The sequence below is a fragment of the Cupressus sempervirens genome, chromosome 3 (genome assembly GCF_028749045.1).
Source record: "Cupressus sempervirens isolate cs-2001-9-10 chromosome 3, ASM2874904v1, whole genome shotgun sequence".
NCBI classification, from domain to species: domain Eukaryota; kingdom Viridiplantae; phylum Streptophyta; class Pinopsida; order Cupressales; family Cupressaceae; genus Cupressus; species Cupressus sempervirens.
This window is the reverse complement of record NC_143120.1, coordinates 274,200,065-274,213,029: the sequence shown is the minus strand read 5'-3', so window position 1 is coordinate 274,213,029 and position 12,965 is coordinate 274,200,065. Positions and strand designations below refer to the sequence as shown.

The 12,965-nt window shown below is 34.6% G+C and overlaps 2 protein-coding genes across 12 annotated transcripts in view; one reads left to right on the top strand and one right to left on the bottom strand.

The window, feature by feature from the left end:
- Positions 1 to 12,965, top strand: part of LOC149565999 (uncharacterized) — a 117,165-nt gene that overhangs the window by 98,887 nt on the left and 5,313 nt on the right. For all 11 annotated transcript variants that reach the window (XM_089819453.1, XM_089819445.1, XM_089819447.1 and 8 more), the window contains 5 exons: positions 8,110 to 8,310; positions 8,408 to 8,457; positions 8,533 to 8,614; positions 9,751 to 9,850; positions 11,493 to 11,615. In XM_089819453.1, coding sequence (XP_089675579.1) covers positions 8,110 to 8,310; positions 8,408 to 8,457; positions 8,533 to 8,614; positions 9,751 to 9,850; positions 11,493 to 11,615 — 556 coding nt within the window. The remainder of the gene's footprint in view (positions 1 to 8,109; positions 8,311 to 8,407; positions 8,458 to 8,532; positions 8,615 to 9,750; positions 9,851 to 11,492; positions 11,616 to 12,965) is intronic.
- On the bottom strand, positions 56 to 1,499 carry LOC149566000 (uncharacterized). The gene is made up of 2 exons (XM_089817321.1): positions 521 to 1,499; positions 56 to 381 (listed from the first exon to the last, which is right to left on the bottom strand). The coding sequence occupies exons 1-2, from the start codon at positions 1,180 to 1,182 to the stop codon at positions 141 to 143; spliced, it is 903 nt and encodes a 300-aa protein (XP_089673447.1). The 5' UTR covers positions 1,183 to 1,499; the 3' UTR covers positions 56 to 140.

The window sequence follows — 12,965 nt, the reverse complement described above, 5'->3', positions numbered from 1 at the left end:
AAGCATCAATGGATTTGAGGAACATGGTATATCCTACAAGTAACAAAACAACGAATTATAATTACTATTAGCAATCAACAAATCAAAATTTGAAATAGTCAATCACGATTCAAAATTATGTATGTAGGAAAGTAGAATGATCAATCACTTCCACAGGATACAAGAAAATTGAGGAGTGTTCTTCCCCTCCTATCTGTCCAACCATCAGTCATGATGGTGCAACCCTTTTCGATCCACTCCTTTTGGTTGTCCTCAAGCTCATGCCTCATATCCTCAACCATTTCCTCCAGGAGGTATCCACTCAACTCAGCCTCAGTTGGGGCTTTAAACCCCGGACCACAAATGGTAACTGCATCTATCATGTTCTGCCAATAAGGAGTCCTGTCACAAATAGATAATGATATTGATTAGAAATTTAGATGTCAAAATCTAAAATCATAAAACAAGTAGATATAATTAAAGTTTTACTTTTACTTTTAACTTTAACTTTGAAGATAACAAAGAAAAAAGAATCAATTACCTGGCTGCAATAAATGGAATGTTGCAAAAGTACCAGAATTTGCAAATCTCTTTTTTGGCAGCATCATGAATCTCCTTGTTCAAACCCATGCCCTCAAGCGTGGGTTGGGAGCCAGGAGTAGTGCGGGGCACAAAGTAACTATCCATTCTGTTTTTCCGCACTCTAGGCCGCAATAGGTTGGTGTTGGACTCTGTCTCAGTATGAGACCGACTACCACTAACACTCACATGAGCACTAGCACTAGGATGAACAGGAGGCTTAGAAGAACCCTCTCCAACACAACCTACGGATGCGGAAGCTGATGCAGATGTAGATGCGGTTGCGGATGTGGGAGCACGGGAGCCAATACCTCTTAACCCTTCAAGTTGCATTTTCTTAGTCAACTTGTCTTGTTCAATTTTTTCTAATGCCACTAAACAAGTACGTTTTGCCTCAGCGGTTTGATGAGTGCAAACTGTGACATCATGGCCAGGTATGCCAGCAATGTGGTATTTCAATCTATAGATACCTCCCGAATTTATTTTTTCTTTGCAAAATATACATTTTGTTTGATATTTGGTTCTCCCAGGAAACTCTTCATTATATTTCCAGCATTCATCTGTTTTACCCATTGTGGAAATTGGAAAATGAAAGCAAAGGGCTGCTGCAATAAAAAAATTCATGTAAAAAATCAAAGTTTGCAACTAATAAACAAAAACTACAAAACAACAAACCCTAGTTTGCAATTTAGTAAACATAAAAAACATTCAAGATTTGCAAATGAACACTAAAAAAATTTAACAAAAAATGCATACTACACTAACATGCAAAAAAAAAACCAACACTTGCCTCTTGCAAATGAGTTGAGGAGTGTTGATATTGACTCCTTAATGCTCCCAATGCAATTTATGGCCTCCCCAGATGGACTTCTGATTTCTTTGGTGCTCTTCCTTCTTGCCGGTTGGAAACCTATGGATTCTCTTTTCTCTTCTTCTCTCTCTCTTCCTCTCTTCTACTCATACTAAGCAAATAGAAGGTTCTTTAGGGTTATAACAAAAAGGAAAGTCAACTTAGAAAGCAAATAAAACATGTGTTTTTTTTTTAAAAATTGAACTTTCTGTCCTTGCTGCCGCGACCGATTTCTAGAGATTCACGATGGCGATTTTGGCGATTTTTGCCATGAATCGCCGATTTTGGCGATTCAGGCGATTCACAGGAAAAAATCGCCACCAGCGATTTTCGATTCCAAAAAAATCGGGAGCCATGAATCTTATCGCGATTTCGGCAATTTCGGCGATTTCATGGCGATTTTTGGAACTTTGATTTGGAGTATATGAAAACAAAGCGTATAGGGGTTATAATTGGCGTGAATATGATACATTTGGGGAAATATTTATCCTTAGTCTGGATGTTACAGGAGTTGGAGATATATATCACCTAACATTAGTTTCTGCAAACCGCATAACCATCATATATATATATATATATAACTTCAGACGATACAAAACTGCATCAAAACCTTCATTATAGGATGGAAGCAATCTTGACAAGAGCAGAATTAGAGACAAAGACCATCAAATATCTTGCATAAGTTTTGGGTGCAATCATTTTATGGAGATTGCATCATGACATCTTAGAAGGCCGATTGTCACAAGAAAGCCAAATTTACGAGTTGGTGAATGATTCACTTCCCTTTGCATTTACGATAATCCATGAAGTTCAATTTGATCACAAAGGTTAGAGTGTTGGATGGAAAAACACATAACAAACAAACAAGGGTTGATGCTCATCCTTTTTGAGTGATAAGTTAGGGACAAAATACCAAATAACTGGTCTATATACTCTAGTATGGATCATGGGAGATGTTTGACATCTTGTAAACACATTCACTATGTCTTGTGAACAATATAGGGATGTATGTGATAGAAGCTAGTGTTCAGTGGTGACATTTTGATCAACACTAGGGATAACCCAAGTAAATAAAAGAAAAGCCAAAGGCATATTGTTTATTGGTTATGTGAGAGTGAATAAGTTGAATGAAGATACTAGAGTTAACAAAATTTGCAACTAGAGACTCAAAACTTTATAAACAATGGAATAAGTGGGAATTTACATTGTGAGGGGGAATAATATCAAATGTTCCATTCCCACTTGAAAGGAGATGTTCTATGGATCCTTGTGTGCAGATAAGTATTCTTATCTTTTACAATTATCTACTTATTATAGTCGCTCTCTTATTTGTATTTCTATACTTATATATGAACTATTTTTCCTTGATCTTTTCCTTTTGTATCTGAAGATGATCTTGCAGGAAAAGAAGGTTGGTACCTTACAAATGCTACCAAATATTGTACAAACTCAATCTTATGACAATAGCTCTGAAGAAGTTGTGATCTAGAATTCATTAGTCATCTGATGATCAGGCTGGATAAAGTAAGACTCTTGAAGCAAATATCCAGGATGACTCAGATTATGAGTATCTTTCTATATTAAGAGGGAGTTTGACACTTCTTCAAAGGCAACATAGGAGTCAAAAGATTGATACTTAGAGGGAGTCTAAAAATACATATATGACTGCATGATTTTGATGGGCCTACCTCTATGTACATAATGAGGAAGTAATGACATATCACTAGAAAGTCAGGAAGATCAATTTCAGATTCAGAGGGAGTTCGATAGGCATCCTTAGGCAAAGCGAGCTCTAAGAGAGTAACTAGAGGACTTGACGTCTCATGATTGTTGTTGAGAGGGAGAAATTTGAAGTATGATCTCTTCTCTATAAGGGAAAAGTTCGAAGTGAAATTCCTTGTAATGTATTCTTCTCTGTGAGAGAGAATCAAGGTGAAAGCCCTTGTATCACCCTTTGACTTGGTTCATGTCGGTCACTATTTCGCATATGATATGTAATGAAAGGTGACAATCCTTCATTGACACACACACACACACACACAGACACACACACACACACACACACACACACAAACAATAGGTAACCATTGTAAGGTGACAATCTTATAAATGGTAGATCTGCTATCATGATAGACGTCATTAAGTTGTCCCAGAGTGCTAGAAGTCATGACAACGAATGTATCATGATCAGACTTCATTAAGTTGTTGTCTCAGAGTGCCGAATATCATGATACTTGTCATGATAGAGTTCATGACATAGTGATTTCTAGTTCTTTGAACAACTTCATTAAGTTGTTGTCCCAAAGTGTTGACAATTAGATAACTCATCCTACTAGGATATATCATATTCTTTGGGGAGGCATCAAGGATTTGGTGCTAGTGCACATCCCAAAAGAATATAAGTATGACAAACATCGCATGATTAACATTTCTTGTTGACTCCAAGGATTTGGTGCCAGTGCACATCCCAAAAGAATATAAGTATGACAAACATCGCGTGATTAACATTTCTTGTTGACTCTAAGTTGATGGATATATTTTTATATGCCATTCCAAAAATATCATGGAGAGATGATCTCTCTCCATATGCTTGAGAGCATAATGTGTTCTATAAATCCTTCCTAGCTAAGAGGGAGTGCTAAAGTTGTAGCTTTATTCGGATTAATTCGATCTGAAATACATTGTTGTTATTGGTAAATCATCATTTCCTATATATACTTATTCATGTTATATAAATATACATTATAGTGTATATATATACATTATAGTGTATATATATATATATATATATATATATATATATATATATATATATATATATATATATATATATAATACATACATATATATATAATACATACATATACATATACATATATATAATACAATTTTTTTATTTATATTAATTAAATGATGATTAAACCTTAGAGACATGTCTCCTCTCATATTTATATGAGATTCAAGTCTGAGATTCAATTCTGCATTTGGAATATATCAATTACAATGACCATGTCAGTGCATTTGCAGAAAATGATCCTATGAACTTAACAAGATCTACATTCGTTGATGTAATATTCAGGATCTCAACGAAGTACTTTTATAATCATTTAAGAGTCTACAATGTGATAGCTGCCATAACCTTTTCTTCCATTATGTGACTCTAGCTGGTTCAATTGAAATTGAAAATAATAGTGTTCCATGGGGTTTGGGAACGTTTCCTTGGTGGGATGGGGAAATGTGTTTCAAGGATGGTGCTTGGGGCTTTTGGGAATGTGGGGTATGATGATAGGTTGAACAATGCTTATGTAATGATAATACATATGATATTACTGTTAGCACTTGAAAAATTAGTAAATGCTATTCATTTTAAAAAGATAAAGATGTATACCAGAATGAATAGAGTCTAGTAGTAGTATCCAAATGACCAATGCCAATATTGAAAATATGAATATCAAATATAGATATTGCAACAACAATTTCCAAATTATATAATTTTCATTTCACAATTATATTAATCACAATCTAATGTTCATCAAGATTCAAAATTGCAATCACTTGATCAAGATATCAAGATTCAACAATTGTCAACTTCAAACATAAAAAACAAAATATTAAATATGCTAGAAGTTGAGTCTAATGAGACTAATCATCCAAGCTCCTTGCCTAACTCCTCAATGTCCTCATCACTTGAATTAGTGGACTTCACAAGCTCATCCATACCAATACCTAAGAACACTATCTTTGGAGCATTATCATCAATCTATGCTTTCTCTTTTGGCTCCACATCCCATTTGGTCCTTGGATTCCTTATGCATAGATGTGTTGCAGTCAATGAGACACAACATGCTATGTTCGGCCACAGGTTTCTTTGGCCTCCTAGTAGTAAGCCCATTCCTCTCAACAAAGTGGATGAACTTGTAAATAGACCAAATACTCTCAATAGGAGAACTAGAAACTAGGGACAACAAACGACTGACTAGAGTAGTTATCAAAGATTGAGGCCCATGTATAGTTCACCACGACTTATGGTTCTATTGTTAGATAATCTCTAGATCTATCTTTGCTGGCTCTATATATTCACATGCAGTGGCAAACTTTGTCCACTTAGTACGAGTCTTGCTAGCCTCATGAGGAAGATACATTTGGTCAATTGCTCTCATGTACCCTTGTTTCAGCTCAAAATCTTGTATAGGTGCACATACCACTTTGAGTTCAATGTATAGGCAGCCACATGTGAGGAAGTGTTGAGCTTCTGCCATCTACAACAAATGATCGACTGAATATGCTCGGTGTAGAATTGCAATGTAGGGTCCTCTCACACAACCACCTTTATTTGACCAAGCATAGAATTGACGTACTCATACACCTCTCCAGGGGTAGGTGCATTATAATCCATAAATCTAATAAGTTTGAAGACTTGAGCAATGAGGGAGACACTATATTTGGTATCAACCCAAAAAAGATCATCCTTTGCCACTTCCTTCAACCTCAACACCTGCTGCGCCTTCGACTTAGGTCAGTTGTTCAATTCTGCTGTCATAACCATTAGTTGTAATGCCTCTTGCAGCTCAAACATATTGAGTCACTATAGGTTTTAAGAATTCCTTCTTTGAGAAGCTCCTAGAGAGTGTATGTGAAGTGAGGTGGTTGTAGATAAACACCTGCATGTCTCTAGCATCCCTAACAATTGTTTTGATCCTGTTGAATTTCCCTTATGTCGTCCTTGAGTGCATTATTCATGGCTTGCACACAACAAGGAGTCAATCAAAACATGTCTAAAGTCTGGCTCAATCATCTGCTGAATAAATATGTGTATTTTCCCACACTGCTGCTGTCCTTGAAATTCGGTGTAATGGAGATTATGACTGTTTCTTTTGTTTTAGAGTTTTCGTATCGAATGTTATTGGGGCCAAGATAATGGTATTCAAAGAATAAATAAGAATATTGTTTTTGTATATGCAACATAGACACACACATACATGTGTATATTTTTATATTAAATGACAAATAAGATTTCGAAATTTGAGATTCAAGCTCTAGGTTATCATCATCCTAGTAGCTGACAGAAGTATTAAATATGAGAAGCTATCTCTTCATGAACATCCATCCCCATGGTCCCTGAAATTCTATGGGCAGTTGCAGAGGGCAATAATCTGTTTGGGGGCAATATAGAATCAACAGGGCAATAATCTGCAATAATCAATAATACTTTGAGGGCTTCATATTATTGTAGGGGCCGCTATAGAATAATAGGGCCATATGCATCACACACCGGGCCCCGCACCAGCCCATAAAATTGTAGGCCACCAAGTATATTGTAATGGAGGTAGGGTTCAGTAAATAGGAAGGAGAATGCTGGAACTGCCTTGGGAATAGAACATAGCATATACAAGAAAATTACATAAATTAAGAGATAGGCATGGATATGAGAAATAAGGAAGCTTTCTCAATCCAGCATATTAAGGCCATGCTTGATTTAAATTATTGATTGAAAAATCGGCATTAACCTGCAGAAATTGAGACCCCAAACTGGTGGTAGGTCACGGTTGCCAAAAAATTCTGCACCTATTTTAATCTGAGCATGCAATTGCTTTCTGCATAAATTCTGTCAACATTGCGCAATTTGTTTTTCTGTAATCCAGTAGAAACACACCAAATGGCAGGTAAAAATGAAACCCTGAGAAACAGTGGTAATTAAATCCATTTCTGGTCATTTCGAGCTGCAGTTTACAATCTGGAAACACAGATAGAGCAGGTGGGAAGTGACGAGCGAAATCAGAGATTTTGCTGCTTTTATTCTTGAAAGTTTTTAAATTTTCCTTATATCTAGGTGTATTTTTAATATATGAAAATTTTGTATAGATATAACATGGGTTTTAAAGTGTTTTTAATTTTCTTTCATGTTTCAGCTTTTAACCATGCCTTTTGTTAATTTAATTTATTATTTATTATAAACTTTACTTAAAGCAAAACATAAATATGATAATATAAATTTTGTTGAAGTCATTTTTATTATTTTCAAATTACATAAATGAAATAAAATTTTATTTTAAAATATACAAGTATATTATATATATAAAATAATACTTTGTAATGACAACCTCTAAATAATACAAATGTTTTATTTAACTCAACTCAATTATTGATTTATATATGACGGAGATGGGAAATTCAAATATGTTCTTCGATTTTAGTATATTTCTTTGTTTCAAAGAAAATTTTAAAAAGCGTATATTTTCAAATGTTTGATAAATTTGGGTGCTACACCTGAGTTATTTCCGATCTTTTCCTTAGTTCTTGTAAATTCCCAATTGTTTAAATTTTTTTGGGCCAGCTATAAGTCATTGCCAAGTCTGAGTTTTTTCCAGTTATGGTGTAGACAGTGTATTGGGGGCTTCAGCCCTTTAGTGTGTCTATGATTTTTGGCCTTCTTTGTCTTAATATCAGATTCTCAATCAACCCTTATGGGAAAATTTGTGGTTTTCTTAAATATTATTTAATCAAAGATTAAGCTTTGTATTTATTTTTGTACAGTCTCTGCAGTGTTATGATGTAGTCTACTTCAAAACATAATTTGTATACTTATTTGAACCATCTGATCAGAGATGGGACAATTATGTATGATGGATAGATATTCAAGATTTAGCTTATTTTTCTTATATGGTTGCAAATTTTAAGTACTGCTGTTTATTTTTGGGCAGGTATCTCCAGTCTACAATCTCTCACGAAAAGAGAGAAGCTTGTCACTTCTTTAACAGCTTTTTTTTCCGTAAGCTAGCTGATTTGGATAAGGCTCCAGATACTGAGGTAGTGAACCGACAGGCTTTCCAGCGTGTAAGGAAATGGACTCGAAGAGTGAACTTGTTTGAGAAAGATTATATTTTTATACCTGTAAATTACAGGTATGCTATATTTGAATTTGTAGTTTGAGAATGTGGTTTGTAGATCTAATTACAAAAAACTTATACAACAGACATCATTGATCCTATTTTATTGCAGCTTACATTGGAGTTTGATTGTTATTTGCAATCCTGGGGCAGTTCTGGAAGGTGAGTACTAGCAGTGTCATCACTTTATAAGTATCCATTTAAGTGTGGATCCTTTTTAACTGGTGTGGTTTGCAGATGACAATCGTTTGAAAACACCATGCATATTACACATGGACTCACTTGGGAGCCACACAAGTCTCAGAAAGCTCATCCAAAGGTATTTTGGGACCTTAACATTTGCATTTTATTTTAATATTCCAACAAGTTGGTTAACTTTTTTGCAATGTTTCGACGCAAACAGGTTTTTCCTTTTTCTCTTTTTTTTTTTTTTAACTTCTCGACAAACCTCTATTGAAAATCTTAGAAAATGTTGAAAATTAAAATAAAGTAACAAACATTTTGGTCTATATGATTTAGGTGATGCTCAGGCATGCAATTACTTAAACAAATCCGAGTTATAGTTTAGCATATGAACATATTGGAAGGATCTTCATAGGCTGAATTTTTGTTTCGAGAACAAGTGAAAAGCTTTACTAATGCTCTCTGCAAGGCTTAATCCTGAATATTTCATGCAGTTAATATGGAGCCTTATCCAAATCAGCTCATGTTAATATGGAGGCTTAATCCTGTATATTTCAGCTCACGTTTTGTTGGTCTATCCTTCTACAATCAATGCACAATTCATATATCCTTGAGAGGATGGATGAAAGATTTGCTTGGCAACCCTCGCTCATCACACATTTTCTCTGTTTTGGTGGTTGGTGTTCATAGTTTTGTCCTCTGAAATTTCTGCTATATATTTTTCGTAGCAGATGGAAAATACATGTGATCCCATGTTTAATGCTGTCCTTCGCTCACATATTCACTAACCTGGTTTTTGCTATATTATGAAACTTGTTTTATAATTTTAATTGAAGGCACCTTGCTTTTACTCATGATTTTATAATCCTTCTTCAACTCATCTTTCAAATGTATTCTATTATATTTGTTTGATTTTAATTAGTTCAAACCTAGGTTCTGTTTCTATTTCCCCACTGTGGAGATATATTTTCTGCGAAGATACATCTTCGTAAATTTGTAACCAACAGTTCTGGCTAATTGTGGTATTGCTTTATTATGAACTAAGTTTTTTTCGCAGTTTAGGAATTTTATAATCGTGTTCATCACTTATTGAGGATAGTATACACCATTTTGCAATATAAATAAATGTTGGAAATGTTTACATGATTATTTAAAATGAATAAGATATATGAAAATGAAGGCTTATTTGTAGAATGATTTTATGATTTTTTTGCAGTTTTGTTGAATGCAATAAATATCTTTTATTGATTTTATAGAAGGATTGTGGTGCAGTTACTTATGGGAGGAATGGCGTGAGAGACATATGGAGGATGGAGCAATGTTCGATACTGCTCATGAAAGATTTTCAGATATGACTTTCATTTCCGTAGAGGTTAGGTTCTTGCTTGCTTTTAGTTTGTTTTTGGTATGCAATGAATATCTTAGTTGATTGAGTGGTTTGGATCAGTCTGTCTGGAATTTAGGATAATGACTGCTGTATTGTCTTTCATGACTTATAAGCTCTACCTTAGAGACAGAAAGTTCTAGATGCGCAGGAATATGTATCAGTACTGAAATCAGTTAGATCAGCCATTTTATGTGGGATGCCATTATATACTAAATCCTGGCCTACGCCAGTCAGTCTGTAATTTATGAATATGACTGCTAGAGTAGCTCTACCTGTGAGATGAAAATCCTAGATTCACAGGAACATGTAGCAGTACTGGGAGTGGGAACATTTGGATCAGCCCTTTTATGTAGATGCTATTTGATAAATTAATACTATTGGTATGGAATTGTTTTAACATGCTAAAGAATCAATCTCTTTGCCGTCTTTGACTTTTTAGTGAAGATTGTTGAGGTCAGTGTTGCAGTTTGCATTTGCAGTATTATTTTATTTCAATTTGGTCATTTTTTGGCACTGCACAAAAATAATACAGTTGTATATGAATTATTCTTTTGTAAATGCACACAAAGTAAATAAACCTTGTTTTGTGAGCCCTCATTAATGTTCAATATTTCTGAGAGAGACAATGCTCTTAGAAGGATGAAAAAGGGAGAAATGTTATATTACCTGTTGGTTTTGATCTTCTAAACAAGATATAGTAATTGCTAGTAGAAGGATTTGGTACTAAGATTAAGATTGCTTCTGAAGAATCCAACATATAGTTAAAGGATTCTACAAACATAAAAATAGTCAAGTCACAAGAAATTAGTAAAATAATCAAACAAAACATTAGCATTTCTTTCGGAAGCTATGAGACTAGCTAATATAGAACATTTTCATCTCACGACGCTTTAAGTAGTGAATATAATCTGTTTTGAAGCTTATGTATTTCTCAAGGACAATTTTCTTTATGTACTTGAAGTTACAGATCTGTGACATGGGCCATTGTTTATTTCTGAGTAGTTATATTTTCACAAAAGCTGGTCAGGCTTGAGTGATTATGCTGATAGACATAATAACAGGGACAGTGAGGGGGTTGCAACTAGTGAGTTGATAATAAAATTTATTTTAATTGACAATAGCTTAGATAGCTTAAAAGTTAAATACATCCCATCTAAAGTCATTGATAGATATCAACTTTGAGTGGCTAATATAATGTATGCCACAAACTCAATATAGGTGGCTAAACTAATCTATGCCAGTGATTACTTAAATTGATTTTATTTGTTGGGTAGTGTAGTGTCATTTGAAAAGATAGCTACAGATTTGTATATCTGTAATTTTATAACAAAACATGCAGCAGGGATATGGTTCGGAGTTCCGTTTCTTTTCCCCCCATTGATAGCCAGATAATTGTTTTGATTGAACCTTATTTAAATTGCTATATTTCTGCGGTGATTGGTCATGCTGGAATTATTAATAAACTTTAATGAATTCTGTTTGACTAGTAGTTTATTGTTGTTGGAAAAGATGGCTGTCCTGTAGTTGTATAATTTTATAACAAAATTTAAAACAGGGCCATTTTATGATTTGATTTTTGTTGGCTCTGCATCAGATTCTGAATTCTGTTCTTTCTTTGCTTCCCTAGGCACCTCAGCAAGATAATTGCTACGATTGTGGGCTTTTTCTGCTCCATTATGTTGAAATGTTTCTTCGAGATGCGCCAACAAAGTTTAACTTAATGGAAGTGAAGAGCAGAGTTTCTAAATTTGTAAGCTTCATCCCTGTCTCTTCTTCTTTGTTGAATTGTTATGATGGCAGTTGTACATTTGTGTTGGGATATGTTTGTATGTTTACAATTTATTTGCAGAAAAATTAGCTTGCAATCTGTGTTTCTTGCCCAGCCCTCAAACTCCTGTACCTTCACCAGGCATTATGGGGACATGGGGACATTAGGTTATGTCCTATAGAAACAGGTTATTTTACTTCAACTGCTTAAAAGAAAACTATGCCATAAATAATTTATTGCACTTTCTGTTTAGAGATGAAATTAGGGTGAACTTGAGCACATTTCCTTGGCACAAATTCTGTTCTGATTATTTTATTTATTACTTTTCTCTTCAGGGAGTTTCTGTCCTGTAACATCGAGTGCAATCAATATCATCAGATTCATTGGGGGTGAGTTAATTTGGTTAGCATTGATCACAGTTAGTGATGGGCTATAACTATTGTTATAGTCCCGCCTAACTAGCTACAACCCTAATCAAATCTAGTTGCAGACAGTTATAAACGATAAATGTGGGTAATAAAATTAAATGAAAAAAATAGGGCCAAGTCAGGGAAAAATGAATTATATGAAGAGGCTGACTGAAAGAAAAAATGGCAATGAATAATTATATGAAGGGAGTCGACTACTTTAAACTGAAAGTTAGCAATTAATCTGATAATGGCCTACCATAATTAAAGAACATCAATATAAGAAGCAATTAATTAATAGGCACTGATTAGCTTTGAAGGGAGGCGCTTGCAATGCTGAGGATTGTGTCTGGTTATTGTTAGAAGAAGATGACCAATGCACTGGGAAGGCATTGATGTGGATTATAAGAAATCTACTATCAGAAAAACGGTAGACTTGAGAGCTGTCAAGTATTGTGGTATGCAATGTGATGTTGAAGTTTAAATATATATTCTCATATGTATTTTGACATAGTTAGCAAGGAGAGTTACTAAACTATCTAGATTCTTTAATTATTGATTTAATTATTTTATTCACCTGCAAACAATCATGTATGGATTAGTAAGGATACATAATTGGGAGAGTAGATAGAGGTTCCCCTCTAAGTAGGTCAACCCAATGTTGGATGGAGAAGATATTTCTGGTACTTGTGGGCGAAGGGGTGTTATGCCACACCCTTGGGCTTAGTTGTGCAAATGTTCCAAATGCACTATCGTGTGTTCCTCTCCAACCCCTAAGATGGCTGATTGTTGGAAGTGAAACTAAAGAATATAAGAAATCATATATGGGCTAGAAATGAGAGAGAAAAGATATAAATTCCCTCTTTATGCAGTCCACCCTGATGTTGGATGGAGTTATTCCTGCTATGTGGAGCTAAGGGGTGTT